The 23,149-nt window shown below is 42.6% G+C and overlaps 1 protein-coding gene across 1 annotated transcript in view; it reads right to left on the minus strand.

The window, feature by feature from the left end:
- The window catches only part of LOC121859089, a 56,042-nt gene extending 35,102 nt beyond the window's left edge, over nucleotides 1-20,940 (minus strand). Inside the window, exon 1 of the mRNA XM_042355758.1 lies at nucleotides 20,730-20,940. Coding sequence (XP_042211692.1) covers nucleotides 20,730-20,847 — 118 coding nt within the window. The 5' untranslated portion in view covers nucleotides 20,848-20,940. The remainder of the gene's footprint in view (nucleotides 1-20,729) is intronic.
- Between the last annotated feature and the right edge of the window lie 2,209 nt (nucleotides 20,941-23,149).

Consider the following 23,149-nt stretch of genomic DNA (forward strand, 5'->3'; position numbering starts at 1 on the left):
GGTTGGCAAGCTTAAAATTGAGAGTTTTGTGGTGCTGAGAAGAAAAAGAGACACCCATTTTAGATTTTCTATGTATTTTTTAAGTATTTTCGACTTATGACCATTTCGACTTACGATCTGGATTTGGGTCCCTAACCCCGTCGTAAGTCGGGGAGGAGCTGTATTGACATTTGACCTGCCACCAATTTTTCATAGAAAATTATTATAAAAAAGCCGCAATTTCACTGTGCTTTATAGTGGACATGGAGTACTTTGTGCGAATGTGTTAAAAGTGGTTATTTCTAAATTAAACCTAACCAAACCTTAGTTGATAAGAAAAATAAGTGGTGGCAAAAGCTTTGTTACAAGACCTCACCAACCTAACTTCAATTTACACTATTATTTTCTTCGTATTTATGACAAAAATATTTTTAAAAAAGACAGTAAATTTACATTTTCATATAAATAACAACTAAATCCTGATATGTATTATAAAAAACAAACAAAAAACCACGCTTTGCGCACAGAGGCTGCCGCCAGCATCAATAGTATAAACAGTCGCAGCTGGCGGGCCCTTTGTTTTCACACAGTTGAACAGAAAAAGGAAAAAAACATTCTCCAGTTTCTTACAGCATTTTTTGCATCCCTATTCAACATGAGCAAGATATGATAGTGTTGGTTCAAAAGCTAAAAGAAAGTGTATAAGCTAAGCCAAGAAACTAGATGTGTTAAAACTAAATGAAAAAGGTGAGAGGTCTGTGGATATTATATGGAGCAAGCAATGAACATAATATTATTTTCTGAAGTGGATCCATTAACAGAACGAAGCATTAAAATTAACGGAAACGTGACAAATGCATATGACCTCTACATAAAGATGTATACCTGTAATAAATAAGAAAAGAAAGCAGCTGTGAAAGGTTCTTTCAACAGTTTTATTATTCAAAGGCCTAAACCACCAACTTCAGCTACACCATCAAATTCAGCATCATAAGCAGCTTTAGCAACAACTTTAGGTTCAGCAACAGCTATGATATCTTTGTGGAAGCTTTAGCTTCAGCCAGAGTTGAACATGATTGACGAAATCATCTGAGTAAAAACTCGCACAACATTCATTGGCTGTCCTTATGTTTTAGACTTTACCACCATTTGTGGGAAGAATTTTTGTTTTACAATAGTAATTATTATTTAAAACATATGAACAGTAAGAAGTGTTGCTTTCATATAATATATATATACGCACGTATACACACTTACATACAATGCCATTCCCAATCTATTTCGTTTTTTTCTTTACCATTAATGGTTAGCTACTACTATTGTTCCATTTATTAACATTAAATAACATTACTTAATACATATATATTAAATTTTTTACATTAATTTTACTACAGCAACAACCAGGGTCTTATTTCTTCAGTTTTTTATGTAGAACCATAGTCATTCATCACGGGTGTTGTAAACATGAACGAAAACAATGCCGTCTCGTCTCCTCTTGTGCGTTTAAATATTCTACGTATTATTAATGAATTGCGTTGTTCATTTCACATATATCCTCTGTACAGTGATATCCCCGTTAGCCGGAACAATTGGTGCAGAGCACTTCCGGGAATGACAGATTTCTGGGTAACGAGATGACTCTCTCAAAGCCGGAAAAAATCCCTCATCCCCAGTTTTCCGGGTAACCGAAAAATGTTCTCTGAAATTCCAGAAATTGCCCATTACATCACCTCTCGAACCCTGAAAAATATCCCTCATCTTCAGAATTTTCCGATTAACGGAAATTTTTTCTGATAATTTCCAGAAAATGCACCTGATATTCATCTCTCAAACTCGGAAAAACTCCCCCATCCCCGGAATTTTCCGGGTATCGGATAAATCTTATTGGAATTTTTAGGAAACTGTGTCCCTCGGAAAATCGTTCCCAAAGGCGGATTTTTTTTGGAAAATTCCGGCTTTGGGAACGATTTTCCGAGAAATTTCAATTCCGGCTAGCGGCAAGTTCCGGGTTTGAAGGATTCCGGCTAACAGAGATATTACTGTTAAAACATTAATTCAATCAAATACATACAGTATTCAGTATTAAACAATAATAAATCTTTTGTACATACTGTACAGTAGGGGGCAGTGAAATTTTGCTCAAAGCTGCACTCTTCAGGCATTGTTCCTTATACATATCTAAGACTCCATGCCAAATTTGAAGCTGATATGTCGAGGTTTAGTCTGCCGCATTTTCTACTGAAATTATTAAATTTACCTACAGTACTAGCCAAACAGCCGCTGTGGCGGTGCAATGTTCTGTTCAGTGTTTATCAACTTTTTTTTCATATCTCTTATTTCATTTAAGTTGTCTGGTAGCTGGAGATATTCCTTATGTTGAGGATAATTCAGATGATTCAAGAGATATTCCTCTCGTCAATACTGATGCTGATTTTGTCCCTGATCCAAGGGCTCTGACAGACACCAGTTCACAGAACCGGACAAGACTCCCTACACTGGCTGCCGCTTGTGACCGATACTTGATTAGTGATTATGCTGGAGCTGCCATTGCTACTGCCACCTTAACTGACTATGGCATTATCACAAAGGATGACAAGAGTCAGGTTATTGGACCACATAAGCTGCGGGATGCGAGACAAAAATACCGATTTAAGAGGCAAGAAATTGAGATGGCTAGTTTAGATAATTTGACGTCACTCTATTTTGATGGTAAGAAGACCGCCACTCGTGTGATGATAAAGAATGAGAAGACCGAGAAATGGAGTTCGAGGATGATGGTGAAAGATCATTATGTCATCATGGTTGAGCCTGGCAATGAATATCTCACACATGTGACTCCCAAGACTGGACACGGAAAGCAGATTGCCAAAACTATTCACGAGTTTCTGGTGGAGAAAAATCTAACCCAGCAGCCCATTGTGTGTGTTGGTTGTGATGGAACCAATGTAAATGTAGGATCAGAAAATGGAGTCATTCATCATCTTGAAATGTTACTTGGTCACCCGCTCCATTATTTCATATGTCAGCTTCACGGAAATGAGCTGCCTTTCCGCGCAGTTTTTTATCACTATGATGGTAAACCAAGTGGTCCTGAGCATTGGCGTGGTCCCATTGGAAAGCAGATCAAGGAGTCTTTGTCTGAGCTTCCAGTTGTCGCCTTCCAGCCAGTCAGTTTCCCTGATTTCCCTGTGTTTAATGATGAAGTGGAGAAAGATCTGTCCTGGGATCAGAAATACCTGTATAGGATTTGTAAAGGAGTTATCACAGGTGTTGTTGAAGATGACTTGGCTGCTATTGAGCCAGGTCCTCCCTGTGTGTCAAGGTGGAACACCTTATGGAGTAGAATCCTCAGGCTGTATGTAGCAACATCAAGACCCAGCCATGAGTTGAAAAGAATTGTCATTACAATAATAAAGTTCAGTGCTCCAATGTGGTTTTACATCAAGATACACCCTTACGTAACACACGGCTCAAGGAACGTATTCCAGTCCCTGCTATATATGAAACACCTGAATAGTGAGGAGGAGACGATAGTGAAGAAGGCTGTCCAGAGAAATGCATACTTCGCCCACACAGATCAACTTCTTCTTGGTATGTGTGCAGATGAGGACATGACTGTTAGAGAAAAAGCTGTCTCAATGATAAGAAAAATTAGAGAGGAGAATCAGCAAAAGGAAGAATGCACTGGCAGATCTGAAGAGGAGGAGGAAGATTCTGATGCTGCTGTTGACGAGAATTTGTTAAACTATACTGATGAGGAGGGTAAAGATGGAGATGGGAATGAGGATGTGCCTCCTGTAGTCAACATGAGAAAGGTGGTGACTCCGAAACTAAAGTGGCAAGCAAAAAACTATCATTCCATGATTAACTGGAGGAATGAACTCAAGACTGAGCCTCCTTACATTGCTTCTCTGTCAAATCTACAGGTTAATGACATTCTTGAGACACCATTAGTGGTGCCCAAGTGGCCAAACAGCACTCAGGCGGTCGAGAGAGGCATAAAAGTGATGACTGAAGCTTGCACTGAAGTGACGGGATACGAATCGAGAGATGGATATATTAGGCAAAGATTATTGTCTAGGAAAATGATGCCAAGGTTCCGCACAAAAAAGAATTTCAATATGAACTTGTAATGATTTTCTATACGGTGTACCTGTAAAATAACATGTGAATTAAATCGATGTCACCCATGTAAAATTTATCATTATCCTGGAAAACATTAAATGACACCTAATTTTTGGTATACACTAAAAGTTGACAAAAAGTCGTTCGCGATGCGGCAGGGTAAGTATGCATGAAATGGCATGAAATTTTGCACAGGTGTTTGTTACAGCCATACAAACGATGCCTGAAAAGTGCAGCCTGCAACTCAAATAAAAGTGTTTTTTCCCTGCCCCCTACTGTACAATATTCTTAAGATAAATGACACAGTTTCCTTGAGGGCACGGCGTATACATTGCCATTCCAATATAAATCTCTTTTTTCTTTAACATCAGTGGTTACTTTTACTGTACATTAAATAACATTAATTAAAACACATTTTTTTAGATTAATTTTACTTTAGCAACAATCAGGTGTCTTATTTTCTTGCTTGAGATGGATAACTGACATTATGGGTGTAAACTCTATAACAACAATAGCGTCGCATCTCCTCGTGTGATATTATTATTGATTTTCATTGTAAAAGGTGCATTCTGAAACATTATTTAATGAATATAGTTTGCATTTTTCATTAAATGCATTGTGTTTTGGGGGAAAAAAGGGTAAAAAGCCACACAAAAGTTATGAAAAGGTCACACTGGGGAACGCATCTCATTATTATTACTTCATTTTAATGGTAATTAATGATCGATGATGTGATGATTCAGCTTATACTGCAATATTAGAGGACACTACCGTCGTTATTCGAGGCTTTACTGTACATCATCTCTCGAACCCGTTAAAATATCTCTCGTCCCCGGAATCTTCCGGGTAACGGAAAACTTTTCTCGGAATTTCTAGAAAAGGCGCCTGATTTTCATCTCTCAAACCTGGAAAAACACTCCCCATCCCCGGAATTTTCCGGGTATCGGGAAAGTATTCTCAAAATTTTCCGGAAAATTGTTCCCAAAGCCGGAATTTTCCGAAAATTCCGGCTTTGAGAACGATTTTCCAAGAAAATTTCAATTCCGACTATCGGAGAGTTCCGGCTAACGGAGATACAGTATTACTACATCCTTGACCACCGAAGGGTCAAGACGTACCTGGCGCTCCTCTCGGAGCAGCCAGGTCAACTGTTAAGTTGGCCCATACCAACCCCCTCCCCTGAGCCCTCCTCCCCACCAGAATATCAACAAGTTCTCGCAAGAAGTTACAATTTCATTTAGGAAAGGAACGGAACCAGTGTTAAACAGAGGTGAACAGTACTTAAGTCAGTGAGAACAACTCAACAGTAACAGTCGTACCCAAGTTAACCTTCACACAGTGAGGTCCTAGGTACCCAGTGATAACGGCCCGTGAGACCCAACAACAACCAGTGATGTGTTAATCCGTCTACGATAGGAAGGCCTAAGACCAAACCTCACTCATATAACACCATCTGTGAGGGAATTACTACACCACATGTCCCTCATAACACCATATGTGAGGGAATTACTACACCACGTCAAGTCCCTCATCACACCATCTGTGAGGGAATTACTACACCACGTGTCCCTCATAACACCATCTGTGAGGGAATTACTACACCACGTCAGGTCCCTCATCACACCATCTGTGAGGGAATTACTACACCACGTGAGGCCCCTCATAACACCATCTGTGAGGGAATTTTACACCACGCCAGGTCCCTCATAACACCATCTGAGGGAACTACTACACCACGTGAGTTCCTCCTAACACCATCTGGGAGGGAGTTACTACACTACGAAATTGCTGTTCAACACCTACATTAATCTGTATGTTCACTGTATGTTCCTTTACCTTTCTCCAATGAAGGCTTTTGTTAAACCACCAATGTATGTAATAAGTCATTTATGTCCAATGTATATTTTCAGCCTTCGGGCTGCAGAATTTTTTCAATAAACCGTTAATTATTATTATTACTTATATAGTAGGAAAATAAACATCAAAACAAATACTGCATCGGTGGGTCAGTCGTCAATAGTGTTAAGTCATGCTAGGATAGGTTAAAGTTAGGTTAGTTTAGGTTAACATAACTTGAACTTTTAAATGAACACTTTTTAACGCATGTCATCAATACAACAGTGAAACTGTGGCATATTTATATTAGTTTGTTATGAAAAAAAATTAGCGACCGTGAAGTTGTAAATACCGAAATAAATATTTCTTTAGTATTTTAACCAATAAAATTACCAACAATATGACTTGTTCAAAGTGAGTTGGTCTTTGAAGTAAAGGAAAAGTGTGGGGTAAAATACTAGACAAACCTTTCGAAAATCTGACCTAATGTTTCGTAACCTTTAAAAATCCTATAGAGTAACTATATAAAGTTTACCGTATTTATGTTTTCGGCATTTAGTAGGTGATGGTGTGGTTTTCAGGGTACTTATTTGTTTTAGCTCACCATTGAATTTTTCAAAAGATGTTTTATTTCTGATGTATTTTGATGTGTTTTGTTCAGATCTGACCTTTATTTCCATGGGAAATTTGTATTTTTTAAAAGATGCAAGTCATCCTTGGTCAAAAATGGCTATTTTCCATTAACCCTTAGGCCCCAGGTAACGTTCCAGAATGTCCGCTTATTCCCGCCACTGTTTAAATGCCCAGAGCAGGTTATCAGGTTCCAGTGTTGTATGTATATTATGTATGCTGGATTATATATTATGTATTATATTATGTATGTACTCCATTTATATTTATTCAGCCTAGCTAACAGCGTGTGGCAATGTTATTACCATATCACACGCTTAATTATGTGCCTGGCGACGTATGAAAGCTGCTAATGTATCACTTGCCATACGTCGTCTATGGTAGTTGACCAGGACCTTAGCTAGGGAGCAGTGCTATCCACCTCTGTGTACATACTCTTATCCAGTAAACCGAACCTACAAAACTATACGGGTGTTTGTGTTCTCTCCTGTATATAGAACTTATTACCCAGAACATCTAACATGGCGCAGTGCGTAGTTTTACTGGATTATTACGAGTGATTAGTGCAAGTTTGTGGAAAGCCGGCTGATGGATCCCCGCCTTGGGTCAACCCGCGTCATCCCTCGAAGAATTTCGCAACTTTGAGCAGTGTCAGTGACAGTGATTTTCTGTGAAGTGTTTAGTGCATTGTGTGTTTCGTGCCATTCATGTGTGACCTTGTTCGAACGGATTTCCAAGGTATACGGCATGTTCTGGGCATTTGTGGGGTGTAGAGCTCAGCGCACCCTCCTCTGACCGTTTACAGAGAGCGACTGAGCTACTCCTATCTCCACCCCCCTCCCTCACAGCGCCGCCTCCACCCCCCCTCACAGCTGGGGCGAGACGCTCTGCCTGCCACACACACACACACACACATACATGTACTAACACTTGCTGACCGCGCGGCTTCATTATATATATTTTATATATATGTGATATCCAGAAATTTCAGAGTAATTTCAAATGCCCCGCCATGAGTGATACTGAGCGTTCAAGGTCATCTGAGGGGAGGGAGCGCTGCCTGCTCGTAGCGAGAGATTGCGGAACTAGGCCTATATGATATTAAATGTGATTTACCGAATTAATAATGATGCGATTCATGAAGTTAAGGGACTATTATTGAATTTGAAATTATTATAGATCGTTTAGCAGTCTGAATAATGTTACGGGTGTCCCAAGGAGTTATTAGTTAGGCGGAAAATATATCACGTAGGCCCAAGCTAGCGCCTTGGGGAGACGCGACGCTGGCTAGGCCAGTCCCGGAGAGCATTCACACAGACAAGACGTTCCGCGCGTCCATCAGAAATAGTCACGTGGCCTAGTCACCTGTGCTGCGCTATTGCAGTATAACAAGTAAGTCTCATTCGATCTCAGACAGGGTTAGATAGGGCAGTGATAAAGTAAACTAGAGCTAACAGTGAGTTCATTTCAGGGTTTCCGTCAGAACCCACTTGACTGGAGTTGACTGGAGTTGACCGGAGTTGACTGCGAGAGATTGACTGCCGTTGATGATTGAGGGTGGCGATTGTCGCCATTGGACCGATCAGTGTAGGCCTGTCACTGTTTAGCGGGGTAGCAAAGGATCTCTTGAGTGAACGAGTGCTCCCGACAACTAACACGACACGGGACCAGCATCAGCAGTGGGTGATCAGTTCTTACCACTCCGGTGCACAACCCCACATGTCCCGAGCAGCTAGTGAAACCCTCTTGCTAACGGGAAGCTAAAGTTTCTCTCAACTGCACAAGGTCTGATTGGCTCACTCTCTTCCTGCCCATGGACGCACTGGGAGTACACTGAGGCTATCTGAGTATATTAATGGTCACACACTGAGACCGTGAGTCTAGGACTCTAGGAGATACCTAGAGGAACATTTTATCTTCCTTATCACGGGTGTAGTTAACACCATTCCTCAGACTGATATTATCTTGACGTGTGTAGTTTAATATTTCTTAAATAATTTTGATAGTAGTGTTTTTTTGAATGTTTGTGCCATTAAGTGGAACCAGAGTGATACTGTGATTTGATTCTTTTAATGCCTCTAATTCTTCATAATTCTGATCTCAGGTATAACCTTGTTCCCCAGAGCAGTGGTTAGGTTAGGTTAGGAAGTGTACACCTGTTGGGGTGCTATAATTTTGTTGAGTGATATTATTTTGCTGAAAGCCCTTAAGGCCTATTCATTGTAGAGTATTTAATTTCTTATCTTTTATTACCATTCCTCAGTGACTGATATTATTTTGTTGAAGACCCTTAAGGCCTATTCATTGTGGAGTATTTAATTTCTTATTTTTTAGTACCATTTCCTAAGTGACTGATATTATTTTGTGAAAGCCCTTAAGGCCTGTTCATATGTGCAATTAACATTTCTTAATACTTTAAATTTATTGTTGCCTGTGTTTCTAATAATTTCTATGTCATGTATAACTTTTATTCCCCAGAGTAGTGGTTAAAGTTTAAGTTAAGAGGTGCGCATATTGGTGTACCATTATTTGATTGTGTTTGTAGTGTTGGAGGGAATATAAGTGTCTAAATTTTACAGTGTGTCTCATTCATCCCAGTCACAGACGCTATCCTTCCACGGGTCACGGACAGTTCATTTTGTGTAGTAGATTTAAGTGTTCTTGTGCTGGTTCGGGATTTTTCTCAAAGGGGCGCTTCCACTGCCTTTACCATCTATTAAATTTTAATAAACCCCAAGTCAAGTGAGAAATTAAAGTCCAGCAAATTCCGACCGGTTACAAATGGTAGCAGAGCGTAGTTTTTAATGTCGTGACTGATAGTACTGTGGTTGGGATAATGAACGCCATCATGTGTTGGTTAGTAATGGTAGGGATTGAACTCGCACTGATGCTCATCCTTGTGCCCGGACTGAGTTGGTTAGGCTTGACAGTAGAGATGTGTATGAGGAGGAAGAGAGACGGCCGCGGGACCTTGGTGCAGCTGAGAGAGGAGTTCGGAGACCTAAAGAGGGATTATCAAGCACAGGTAAACAGGTTCAAGTGGGAGTCTCAGGCACACATTCAACGGTTCAGGGAGGAAACAAGGGGTGAATGTCAGGCACACGTCCAGCAGTCAAGGAAGTGTGAGGTCCAAGTGGGAAATATAGGGGTACGTAAGTAGTTCAGAGAGGTTGATCGAGCCCTCCAGCTGAGAGACAAGACGAAGCCGACCGATTGCAGTTTAGGGTGCATGGTAATGAGAAAAGGCAGGTTGTAGGGGGTGAGTTGGAGGAGTTGTGAGTAGGGCAGAGGGGATTGGAGAGATGGTTAGGTCAGAGATGTGCGTTGAGTAGTGGTTGCTGTCATGAGCGGGATTGAGTTGCTGTCATGAGCGGGATTGAGAGTACGGTTGTAATGTCCAGGGCCTCACTAAGATGGACTGGTACATTGTCAGAGGGTTGGTCTGCCGGCATGAGGTTCGGAGACGTGGACTGAGTATTTTTTTGACACTGGTTCCTCTTAGCTCAAGGGCCAGGCAAAAGGAGAGCATGTTTGTTTTGGACTGAGTATTGTTTTGACACTGGTTCCTCTTAGTTCAAGGGCCAGGCAAAAGGAGAGCATGTTTGTTTTGGACTGAGTATTTTTTTTGACACTGGTTCCTCTTAGTTCAAGGGCCAGGCCAAAGGAGAGCATGTTTGTTTTGGGCTGGTATTAATTTTGACATTGGTTCTCTAGTTAAGGGCCAGGCAAAAGGGGAGCGTGATGTTCTGGTTGGATTGAGTTGGGCTAGGAAGAAATGGAGTTGCTAGCTGCGAGTGGAATAGTACAGAGTTGAAGGTGGGTTTTAAGTTGTTCTCTCAGCACATGAGGGCAGTGCTGTCTTTTTTAGGGGGGTCGAGTGTTAGCGGGAGAGAAAAGGAGAGAAGAGAAGACGGGAATGCTGCATTTAGCAAAAGGGGTGAGGTGCAGTCCTTAGAACAAAATTTTAGGGGGGGTCGTATGCATGTTTTCTCAGCACATGAGGACAGTGCTGTCTTTTTTAGGGGGGTCGATTGTAATATTCAGAAATTTCAGAGTAATTTCAAATGCCCCGCCATGAGTGATACTGAGCGTTCAAGGTCATCTGAGGGGAGGGAGCGCTGCCTGCTCGTAGCGAGAGACTGCGGAACTAGGCCTATATGATATTAAATGTAATTTACCGAATTATTAATGATGCGATTCATGAAGTTAAGGGACTATTATTGAATTGGAAATTATTATAGATCGTTTAGCAGTCTGAATAATGTTACGGGTGTCCCTAGGAGTTATTAGTTAGGCGGAAAATATATCACGTAGGCCCAAGCTAGCGCCTTGGGGAGACACGACGCTGGCTAGGCCAGTCCCGGAGAGCATTCACACAGACAAGACGTTCCGCGCGTCCATCAGAAATAGTCACGTGGCCTAGTCACCTGTGCTGTGCTATTGCAGTATAACAAGTAAGTCTCATTCGATCTCAGACAGGGTTAGATAGGGCAGTGATAAAGTAAACTAGAGCTAACAGTGAGTTCATTTCAGGGTTTCCGTCAGAACCCACTTGATTGGAGTTGATTGGAGTTGACCGGAGTTGATTGGAGTTGACCGGAGTTGACTGCGAGAGATTGACTGCCGTTGATGATTGAGGGTGGCGATTGTCGCCATTGGACCGATCAGTGTAGGCCTGTCACTGTTTAGCGGGGTAGCAAAGGATCTCTTGAGTGAACGAGTGGTCCCGACAACTAAAACGACACGGGACCAGCATCGGCAGTGGGTGATCAGTTCTTACCACTCCGGTGCACAACACCACGTGTCCTCGGTCAGCTAGTGAAACCCTCTTGCTAACGGGAAGCTAAAGTTTCTCTCAACTGCACAAGGTCTGATTGGCTCACTCTCTTCCTGCCCATGGACGCACTGGGAGTACACTGAGGCTATCTGAGTATATTAATGGTCACACACTGAGACCGTGAGTCTAGGACTCTAGGAGATACCTAGAGGAACATTTTATCTTCCTTATCACGGGTGTAGTTAACACCATTCCTCAGACTGATATTATCTTGACGTGTGTAGTTTAATATTTCTTAAATAATTTTGATAGTAGTGTTTTTTTTGAATGTTTGTGCCATTAAGTGGAACCAGAGTGATACTGTGATTTGATTCTTTTAATGCCTCTAATTCTTCATAATTCTGATCTCAGGTATAACCTTGTTCCCCAGAGCAGTGGTTAGGTTAGGTTAGGAAGTGTACACCTGTTGGGGTGCTATAATTTTGTTGAGTGATATTATTTTGCTGAAAGCCCTTAGGGCCTATTCATTGTAGAGTATTTAATTTCTTATCTTTTATTACCATTCCTCAGTGACTGATATTATTTTGTTGAAGACCCTTAAGGCCTATTCATTGTGGAGTATTTAATTTCTTATTTTTTAGTACCATTTCCTAAGTGACTGATATTATTTTGTGAAAGCCCTTAAGGCCTGTTTATATGTGCAATTAACATTTCTTAATACTTTAAATTTATTGTTGCCTGTGTTCCTAATAATTTCTATGTCATGTATAACTTTTATTCCCCAGAGTAGTGGTTAAAGTTTAAGTTAAGAGGTGCGCATATTGGTGTACCATTATTTGATTGTGTTTGTAGTGTTGGAGGGAATATAAGTGTCTAAATTTTACAGTGTGTCTCATTCATCCCAGTCACAGACGCTATCCTTCCACGGGTCACGGACAGTTCATTTTGTGTAGTAGATTTAAGTGTTCTTGTGCTGGTTCGGGATTTTTCTCAAAGGGGCGCTTCCACTGCCTTTACCATCTATTAAATTTTAATAAACCCCAAGTCAAGTGAGAAATTAAAGTCCAGCAAATTCCGACCGGTTACATATATAACCTACTTATCTGTGTATTTAATTAAATTTTTTTGTCTGAAATCTTGTTGATACGACGGGCTGACCGGTCAACACTGATTTAAGACACAGTACACAGATAAAGTAGTTATGTCTCATGCCTTACGTAGCCGTGGACCCAGCGCCTGGATGAGTCAAGCGGATGATAGTCCCCCAGAGATGGATGACCAGGCCGGCCCAGCTCCCACAACATCGCGCAGCCCTTCACCTCAACATTCAGCGTTATCTCCAGAGATAATTGCCTTAATGAAGTTTATGAGAGATGAGAGACGCGAGGATGAAGCTCACAGACGTTTGGCGGATGAGCACAGAAGGCAAGCAGAGGCAGAACGAGACCACCAACGGAGAATGGAAGACAGTGCACGGTTTGAAGCCTTGATATCTCGCCTCACTGTTAACCAAGCCCCTGGCTCTAACACTGCCTCGGTACTGAATGGTTCAGATACCTCATCCATGCTTCCTTCACGCCCCCCAGCCCCACCTAAAGCAGCAGCTCAAACACCGCCCATCTTGGAGCCTGATGTAAATTTCCAGACTTTTCGCGAATGGCGGCGGCGGTGGGCTGATTATGCTACAATGGTGGATCTCCAGAGTTTGTCACAGCCTAAACAACTCATCCAGCTGCGTATGTGCCTGTCCTTGGAAGTTCAGCGTGTCTTAGAACATACGTTGCAGGTACCCCCAACCTCTTCGCTGTCTGTAGAGGAGGTACTGGACGTTCTACAACGGCACATCAAAGGACAGCAGAATGAAGCTCTGCGCAGGAGGGAATTGTTTAGCTGCAGACAGATGGAGGGTGAGTCTTTTGACGCTTTTTATGTACGTCTTAAGAGAGCCTCGGAAGAGGTAGATATATGTTTAGGCCACCACCAGCAGTGCGAGGAGACCCAGTTGAAGCAGGTGATCCTGATGGGTGTTAAGGACGAGGAACTTGTCCAACGCCTCACCTCCCTCGACTCTTCCTCCTCTCTTCAGGATGTGTTGACGATATGTCGCTCCTATGAGGCTGCCAGGTGTGCCACCTCTGCCATCCGAGCTCCCCCTACAGCTGTACGCGCTGTGTCCCGGTACAAGAAGGACAAGAAGTCTGCTCCTACGCCTTCGCCCACCACGTCCACGCCCGGTTCATTTTGTAACAACTGTGGTAAGCAGCACGGAACACAGGTGTGTCCAGCTGCTCAGTCTACCTGCAACAGTTGTGACCGTATGGGCCACTGGTCGCTCACAGTGCGGTGCCCAGCTAAGTACGTACAGTGCAATGTGTGCGGTCGTCTGGGCCACTATGACAAGTGTTGCCCTACCCACGAACCCAAGGGACAGCGTCGGCGGAAGCTTCGGCGCCCTTCTACCAGTGAGGGCCGCCCACAGTCGCCAAATCAGAGGCACGACGACCCTGGACAAAGCCCGACCCATTTTAGGAGGGTGTACTCCTCGCATCCCAGGACCAAAGTCCCCCAGTACATCAGCGTCATCGTGACCTACGGCGGTGTGTCATCCCGTCTTCAGATGTTGCCCGACACCGGCGCTGATGCTACAGTCATCGGTCCCCAGCATTTGCGATGCTTGGGGCTCTCTCCAAGCGATCTAGGACCGCCTCCCGAGGACCTCTGCGTCACGGCAGATGGTTCACAGATGGCCCCAGCCCTGGGTTCACTCTATGCACATGTCACCTTTGGCAACAGGTCGTGTCAGGCCTGGATTGACGTGCATAATGGTGTCCCGACTCCTTTGCTGTCCTACAGACATTGTCAAGAGTTGGCCATCATCTCCCAGGACTTCCCAACACCGATTCTCGAGGTAAATTACGCCAACAGGGTGCACGAAGGGAGCAGCAACTACCCTGCTGCCGCCCTACCCCTACCTCTGGCCAGTGACACCTCTCCTTCGGTAGTTGTCCCTGCTGCATCACGTCCCCACGCCTTGGCTCGCCTTCACGACAGTCACCGTGGAGCTGAGGCCACCAAACGACGTGCACGACAGACTGTGTTCCGGCCTGGCATCGACCCCGACATCTCCAATGCTGTCCAGGTGTGTAAGCCCCGCCACGTATTACAACCCAGCCAGCAGCAGGTACCCTTCATGAGTGACGACAACCCCGCCCGCCCCTTTGAGTCTGTGTCGGCCGACTTTTTCTGTGTGTCAGGAAAGTCCTTCCTGGTTATCGTCGACCGTCTCTCTGGTTGGCCGGTTGTCATCAAGGGCGGTAATGACACGACGTCTGCCGCCACCATCAGCAAGTTCCGCCACTACTTCCGTGACGTGGGCGTTCCTGTACGCCTGCGAACCGACGGAGGGCCTCAGTTCACAAGCCGGGACTTTGCTGCGTTCCTTGACCGATGGGAAGTCCGGCATGTGTTGTCATCGCCCCATTACCCGCAGTCCAACGGCCACGCTGAGGCTGCTGTCAAATCCTTGAAGCACCTCATCCTTAAGGTGGCCCCTTCTGGGAATATTGACTGCGAGGCCTTCGACCGGGGTCTTCTTGAACTCCGCAACACACCCAACTACACCGGACGCTCCCCTGCCCAGGTTTTGTATGGGCGCCCCCTTCGTTCTTGTGTCCCTGCTCACCCTCAATCCTTCTCCAAGGAGTGGCAGGCCAAGACAGAGGATTGTGATCGCCGAGCCGCCGAACGTGTTCAGGACGTCGTCGCCCGCTACAACGACCACGCCCGTTCCCTCCCCAGGTTGAGTGTCGTACCCAAGTCCGTGTTCAGGACCCGACCTCCCTACGTTGGGACAAAGTAGGCGTAGTCATGGGTCTCGGCAGGTCACGGGACTACCAGGTGCGGTTACCCAGTGGTCGTGTGTGGTGGAGGAACCGCCGTTTTCTCCGCCCCGTAACACTGCCTTCTGCTGGCCCCGCCACCAGTGTTGAGTCCCATACCCTTCCCAGTGATGAAGTCCCTCGACGCTCAGAACGGATCCAGAAGAAAAGGTCCGCTCAAGACTTTGCTATGGCGTATAGGGAGGGAGGTGTATGTATATTATGTATGCTGGATTATGTATTATGTATGTATATTATGTATGTGCTCCATTTATATTTATTCAGCCTAGCTAGCAGCGTGTGGCAATGTTATTACCATATCCCTGCAGCTTAATTAATGTGCCTGGCGTATGGAAGCTGCTAATGTATCACTTGCCATAAATCGTCTATGGTAGTTGACCAGGACCTTAGCTAGGGAGCAGTGCTATCCACCTCTGTGTACATACTCTTATCCAGTAAACCGAACCTACAAAACTATACAGGTGTTTGTGTTCTCTCCTGTATATAGAACTTATTACCCAGAACATCTAACAAGTGTGACTATTTGCCCGTCACGCCACACGCTCAGCCACAGGGAAGCTTCCTGAACATAATTACCTACTTTTGTTTGTTTCATTTTCATTGTTTGTCTATTTTATCATGTTGCATCAAAGTAATATTGCTAAAAGTAGTGTAGTTATATTGTAGTGCAGTATTACTGTAAAATAATGCAATGATTATGTTATAAATGTATTTATTTGTGGAATTATTATTATTTTATGCATTACTTGCTCTACCAAACACAAAGACAGACAGGCAGACTGGCGACAGACTAGTGATTGTTGCCAAGCACCTTTTTATAAAAAAATATGCAAATAAAATATTCTAAATGAATTATTTATAGCAAATGATTATTAAGATCAGTAAATATATGTATTATTGGCCACCTCGGACACAAAGGCGACCTAAAAATAGCTGCTAAGTGCGTAAGGACCACGAGCGTCAGCTGTCAAACCAACACTGTCTCCTTATCTCCCCCCCCCCCTCTGAGCAGCCAATATAGAATTTTTCTTACTTATTTTTTTATTGTTTTATCATTTAAAAAGGTTAAAAATTATATTTGGAAAAGTTGACTTTTCTCCATTTAACCCCGGGTGGGGGGTACTGCCAGCTGCACACAATCCCAGGGTTAAGGGTTAAAACCAAAGGAGAGATCTGAACAAAATATATCCAAATACATCAGAAACCAAACATCTACATCCCTAACTTTCACTAAATTAACCCTTAGCCGGCGGCAGCAGTGACTGAAGAAGCGCCAAATTTAAAAATCGTCATTAGTGTATATAGATGACGGCAACCGCTGGAGTGGAACAAATAATGTTACACAGCATTTTGTGAAATTTTAACACCATCTATATGTAGACTCTACCGCAATAGGGAACAGTTGCTATATTTCATTAACATAGCAAAGATGCTTTTAGTATTAAAACGAGAATTTTGTAAGTGGCTATTATTTATATTCGTACAGTATAAGTAGGGTACGTGGAGTCACTCACGCCCACAGCCAAAGCTGTGTCCAGGACTTGTGACCTGGATGTGGTTTCTCTCCCACCCTCCCTTACTGTTGCTTCTTATGGCATTTGTTCATTCACTGCTATCACTCTCCTATGTTGAAAGGCATTCTGATATGTGGTAAAGCTAAAACATGGAGTAATACACAGTGCAACTTGACAAACATCACATACTTCTCCTCACTTTCTTTTGCATTGCACAGTCAGTAAACTCCTTTGAACTTTCTTTGTACTACCACCTTCAGATGACTCTGTCTATTGGGAAATGTCTTCCACTCAATCTTGTAGGGCATGGCCCAAGTCACTGAGCTTGTGGGTTTTTTCTCCAATAAACATCTTTGCTATATGCAGACACAATCTGTTCAATCAAGAGGAACTTGAAGTCAAGGAGGTTTTTCTGGCCTCCATTTCTCTTGTAGATTACATGGCAGTTCTGCAAATTCATTTCTATCAGCCCGAAAAAATTGCTTCTTGTAGTACTTTGTAACACCCTAGCGTATGACACTTAAAGCAGATGTTACCTGATCCATTAGGTCTACCCACCCCATATGCAGTTTTTTGTACTTGATGCACACAGTTGGCTTGCTTACCTCTTTCCCACCAGATTGTACCATTTCCATGGAGTTGTCATAGACTGTGCTGAGCATGTTTACATATTTCTTGTCTCTCCATTTCATATGCATCACTTTATTATTGAACTTGGTGATTGTCTCTCCTTTTTTTAGTTTCTTTTCTTTTACATCTTCAGAAAGCCCCTTCCTGTTAAATCTTACTGTGCCTACGGCGTCAGTTCCATTAGCTAAGAGGATGTCATACAGCTCGGGTGAAACATAGAAGTTATCCATTCCAAGCACATAACCCTTATTCAGTAGAGGCTTTATTAGTGCAAGAACAATCTTACTTGGTTTGGACAGCTTGGCTATGGTTTGATCTGACAACCAAGGTATTTGGCAAGCATATTCTGTGCCTTTCCCTGTATACAGTATAATAAAAGGTCCCATACATACCCTGTCTCAGCTTCTGCTAAGATGTAGGTCTCTATGCCAAACCCTGCTCTCTTTATAGGAATATACCTTTTCCATTTTAGTCTTCCTTTCCAGAGAAGTAGGGACTCATCAATACTAATATTTTCATTGGGGATGTAACTAGATATACATTTCTGCCTAAAGTTATCTAGCACCTCCATGAACTTGTAAGCAGGGTAATCACCATTTTTTTTTTAGTTAGATGCAAATACCTCAAAATAAGTGCAAATTTGTCCCTGCTAATGCATTTCCCGCAAAAGGGTGTTGCAAGCATCTGGTTCATGGGGTAATATGAGTATATAGTTGGCTTCTTTACTATGCCTTGTATAATGACCAACCCTAAAAAGGTATACATTTCCCCAACATTATTTTCCTTCCACATCAGATCTCTACTTTTCTCCTCATTTTACCGCTCCTTCTCTTTTCTTCACAGACCTTGGCAGCATATTTGTTTGTCTCTCTCACTACATGTTCTATTATATCTCAGTCTACAAAAGACAGAAAAATCTCTATTGGGTTCTGAGGATCTTGCAAAACTACTTTGAGCTTCAATAAATGGAAATCGTTCTCTACTAACTGGATAATTGCTCAACCATCCAACTGGAGCACTTTCATCATGACCATCAATTTCTGCACCTGACAGAATATCATCTGGTTCCTCTGTAATACAGTAATCTCAAATTGTGATTCATCGCCTATCAGTGTCATCACCACCACTATCTGATTTTGCATCATCACTATCATCATCCATGAATTCATCATCAAAATCGTGGTCTAGAATAGACTGTATTTCCTCATTAGAAATGTTCCTCCGATGGAACATAATTATGGCTATAATTTCTAAATACACGCAAAGAAAATAAAAATTACGTGAATGGTGACAAAAAAAAAAAAAAAATTATATTTGACAAAACTTAGCTCTTCGAAATATCAAAAGAAAGAATGGAAATTCAGCTCCACAGAAGAGACCAAAGAAAGTGCTCTGTTTCTTAAATTGTATTGGTAAAATTGCAGTTTTGGCCAATATGCCCAAGTAGTTAGAAATTAGTTTACCCTGTGTATTTTGGTGTGATTTAATCGAATTTGACCTTTATTACCGGGGGAAGTTCCCGTTTTTTAGAGTTATTCCCCAAAAAAGGTTTAGAAAAACTTTAAAATTAATTTTTGACATTATTATACTTTGCCCCCTGGTTGAAATGGGGGCTAGAAATACTCCAAATAAGGAGATCTAAACGTTGGGGATGATTAAAACAGTCGACTGTGTATCCCCCCCACCCAAAGGTAACAAAACCTAACTTAACCTAAATTTAAACTAACCAAACCAAAGCGGTATTATTTTACTTTCGGACATTGCGCGCCCCAAAGTTATAAACTACCGAAACATTTAGGTCTCCCTATTCTGAGCATTTTGAACCCCATATATACCAAGCAGAAATGAATAATAGCGACACAATTGAATTTAATTGATTTTACATACTTTTCAGTTTTCGTGTGTGAGGAGATGTTATCGTCATGAAAGCGAGCTAATTATGAGGGTGTTTACATCACGCAAGCGTGACGTCTTCCAGTCATGACCAATGATGTATCGATCTCACCACTCAATTTTTTTTCAATCAAATTTTTTTTTTCCAAAGGGAGGAGCCAAGGTACAGATTTGAAGGATTTCAATTTCAATGACCAGTGTGACAATGGCTGTGGTAGAGGTTGGGTGTGAATCGTGCTCCTACGATTCTTTTAAGTTTATTGAGGAGTTTTACGAGAGACAATCAAGCTATCCAATTCCTACGTAATCATGGTGTTCTCCCTATGTTTGTTGAGTGCCTGCACTGTAAATTGTCTTGTAAATTTAGAAAGAACAAACATCAGAGGTTGACCCTAAACCTATCCCTGGTCCTTCCACTTCTAACTAAGGTACACATATTATACTTTTGGACATGGCGCACCCCACAGTTTAAAACTACTTTAGCATTTAGATCCCATTAAAATGAACCTTTTGAACCCTGTTTATATTAGTTGGAAATGAATAGGATAGGATAGGTTAGTTTAAGCTAAGCCTACTGGGGGTCCGGGGGCAGAGCCCCCAGCTAGGGGTTAGGTTAGGTCAGACGACTCGTTTTCGTGTTTTCCCCCACCCAAAACCCTGGTTTCCTAGGCTCTCCCCCATTATTGATGGGGCAAAAACCAAGCAATTTCCACCCATCATGAAGGTCAGAGTCGTTTGAAACACACCAAAATACACTGGAAAAACATATTGGTCAACCCCTAGGGACTCGTGTCCTAAAGTAAAAATTTACCACCTGACCTAACCTCCAAATCGGTAGAAAAATTTTAAAATTCATTTCCGAAGTTATGATTCTTTGCCCCTGGTTGAAATGGGGTTAGACATACTCCAAATGAGGAGATCTAAAGGTTGGGGAAGGTTAAAACGGTCGTCCGTGTATTTGCCGAAACTGCAATAATACAAAAATATAAATTAAAGGCGGAAACGTTATCGAATATTTTTGTTTTCTCTATTTATGATTCAATATATAAGTAGGTGTTGGCAGCCTCTAATTATTAACCCTGACATGATTTACAGTAACAAGTTCCTTTTCACCTGTGTTAGACTAAGAAGTCAATGAACATTGTTCACCTTCATAACACCAAACAGGTACTGTACACTTGGGTAATATTGTTTATGAATTTGATTGTTTATAAAAACCAGAAAGACGACGAACGTCATGGCTGCTTCATCGACCAACGACGTACTTTTCAAGTTTACACTATATATTAACTGCGCTGTCTCTTCAGTTCAGTCTATATGTGAACTTTATGTATAAAAACACTGAAGTAATATAACAGAATACCTCTAAAAATCTCAACTGGCCATTTAATCATATGATATACAAGATATGGCAGAGTTGTGGCTACTGTTTACCCAACACTTTACCTTGACTTATCCTCTCTTCTTCTTCTTTCGACGCCAGAATAGTGACAGAACGAGCACCGTCGGATAATTCAAAGGTCTGGAAGATTTCTACCTCGCCGTTTTTTGCATCAGAATCCATGATCGGTTCGCTTATATCCTTCAAATTTGTGGTAATTCTCGTGCCAGACGGATTCTCGTCAGTCGAGTGCACAGCCGCGTTTGAACACTAAGTGACGTCATGGCCATGATGTTTTTAACTCTTAAAATGATGACGACCAGCACCGCCAACACGGTCAGATATAGCTCATCGTGTCCGTAAATGTTCTTAAGTTTTGAGATAATAAAAAGTAAAAAAAAAAAAAATTACCAGGCATACTTAATGCATTCATCATCAAAATAAATGTGTGTCCGTGTATGTGTTTTACTTTTACTTTTATCCTCTTCGCCAGAATCGCCTCTGAACACTGGTAAGCTAGACAGCAGCTTGGGTGGTCGGTCACGTCTCTGTAACGTACTGGGCATGTACTGGCTTCTGAATGTATCTGTACCTGCTCCAGTGCTGGGCTAGTCAAGTCTGGTGTTGAAAGAGCTCACACTCGGTGCCGTCACAAGACTCTCAGGCAGATTTTTCCAAGAGTTTACGATTCTTACACCGAAAAATTTGCCCCTGCAATTTTCTGGAAATTAACGCATGGAGCATGAATGCATATTTTTTTCCTACTTTTATCCTCTTCACCACTGATCGGCTCGTTAGCAGCTTGGGCGATCGGTCACGTTTCTGTTACGCACTGTTGGCAAGTACTGGGCATGCACTGGCGCCTGAATGTATCTGAACTTGCTCCAGTGCTTGTCAAGTTTGGTCTTGAAAGAGCTCACACTCGGTGCCGTCACAACACTCAGGCAGATTGTTCCAAGAGTTTGTAGTGGCTCCTCTCCCCTACAACTCCCAACTGAGCTCCGGCCGCGCGCCTAACAGCCAATCAGCGTACAGCATGAACATGAACATGAAATGCTAGTGAAAGGGGGGAAGGAGGTTCAGGGGAAGAATAAAGGGAGGATTGAAGTGAATTTTAGGAGAAGAGAATAGGTGCAGTGGCTAAACACCGCTTGCGTGAGGGAGTATAAGTTGGAGGCAGCAGCAACTCGCCCGGACGCGGCCAGGAGGCGGCAGGACAGAGTCAGGCTAGCGTCAGGTCAAGCGTCAGGTGCGTGTTGGGTTGGGCCATGGATTCTCGGTGCTTGGTCGGCTTGATTGTGTGTGTTGTTTTCTTGTGTGGAGGAAGTGTCTTGGTCTTCTGTCTTGGTATTCTTCTTAGCTTGATGTAGATTTTCTTCTAACTTTCCTCCTCTTCTTGCTCTCTTGAAGTGTCCATTCATTCGTGTTTGGGTCTTGTTGTTCGTCTTCCTCGTGTCTTAAGTCCTCATAGGTGTGGAAGTCGGAGACGGTGAGGTTGACCACGTGGGCTTCAGCTCCACGGGCCTCGTGGTGTTCTTGATTCTGTGTGGCGGGTGTCTTTTCTTGAGTTTTCTTTTCTTGGGTTTTCTTTTCTTGGTTTTGCTTTTCTGCTGATTTTTTCTTGTCTTGGGAGCGTACAGCAAGGAGGGCCTCTTTGTAGCTCAGTTTCTTGTCGAGTCGAATACCAAATTGCGGGTTACAAACTGTTCCATACCGATAGGCAGACCAGGAAAGGAGATGGAGTAGCAATCTAAGTTAGGGATAATCTGAAGTGCGAAATAAATAAGGAAATAAAAACTGAGCGGAATACAGAAACAATTTGGATAGAATTAATCGACGGTAGAGAAAAATTAATCACAGGAGTAATATATAGACCTCCCAATCTTGATAGAGTCAATGAGCGACTTATCTGGGATGAAATGCGCAGGGCTTCCATACACAACAAAGTCTGTATAGTAGGCGACTTTAACCTTGGCCAAATAGATTGGACTGACCTTACAGGTAACTCAGAATCAGAGGATTTTCTCGAGACTATCCAGGACTGTTTTCTAAGTCAACATATAGCTGAACCCACATGGGGTAATAATATACTCGATTTAGTTCTGTCAAACAGAGAAAACCTCATTAGCAGGGTCGAGGTAGGGAACGAATTTGCAAACAGCGATCACAAAGAAATTAGATTCCAGTTAGATTTTCAGGGCAGACGTAAGGAAAATTCCACTAAAGTACCAGATTTCAGAAGGGCGAACTTTGACAGTTTAAAGAGGCAGCTGAGAGAGGGGGTGTCGTGCTTGGCCGTGAACCTGTCAGATGACACGGACCTGATAACGAGATCTGAGATTGCCGAGTTCCACGACAATTTAAATAGTGAGTTACTTAATGCACAAAGGCAGAACATACCATACAAAAAACTCAGATCAGACAACAATGACCCTAAATGGATTAATAATTATTTAAGGAACATCATTGGCCAAAGGAAGGCTAT

The sequence above is a fragment of the Homarus americanus genome, unplaced genomic scaffold (assembly GCF_018991925.1).
Source record: "Homarus americanus isolate GMGI-L3 unplaced genomic scaffold, GMGI_Hamer_2.0 scaffold32637, whole genome shotgun sequence".
Classification (NCBI taxonomy): Eukaryota; Metazoa; Arthropoda; class Malacostraca; order Decapoda; family Nephropidae; genus Homarus; species Homarus americanus.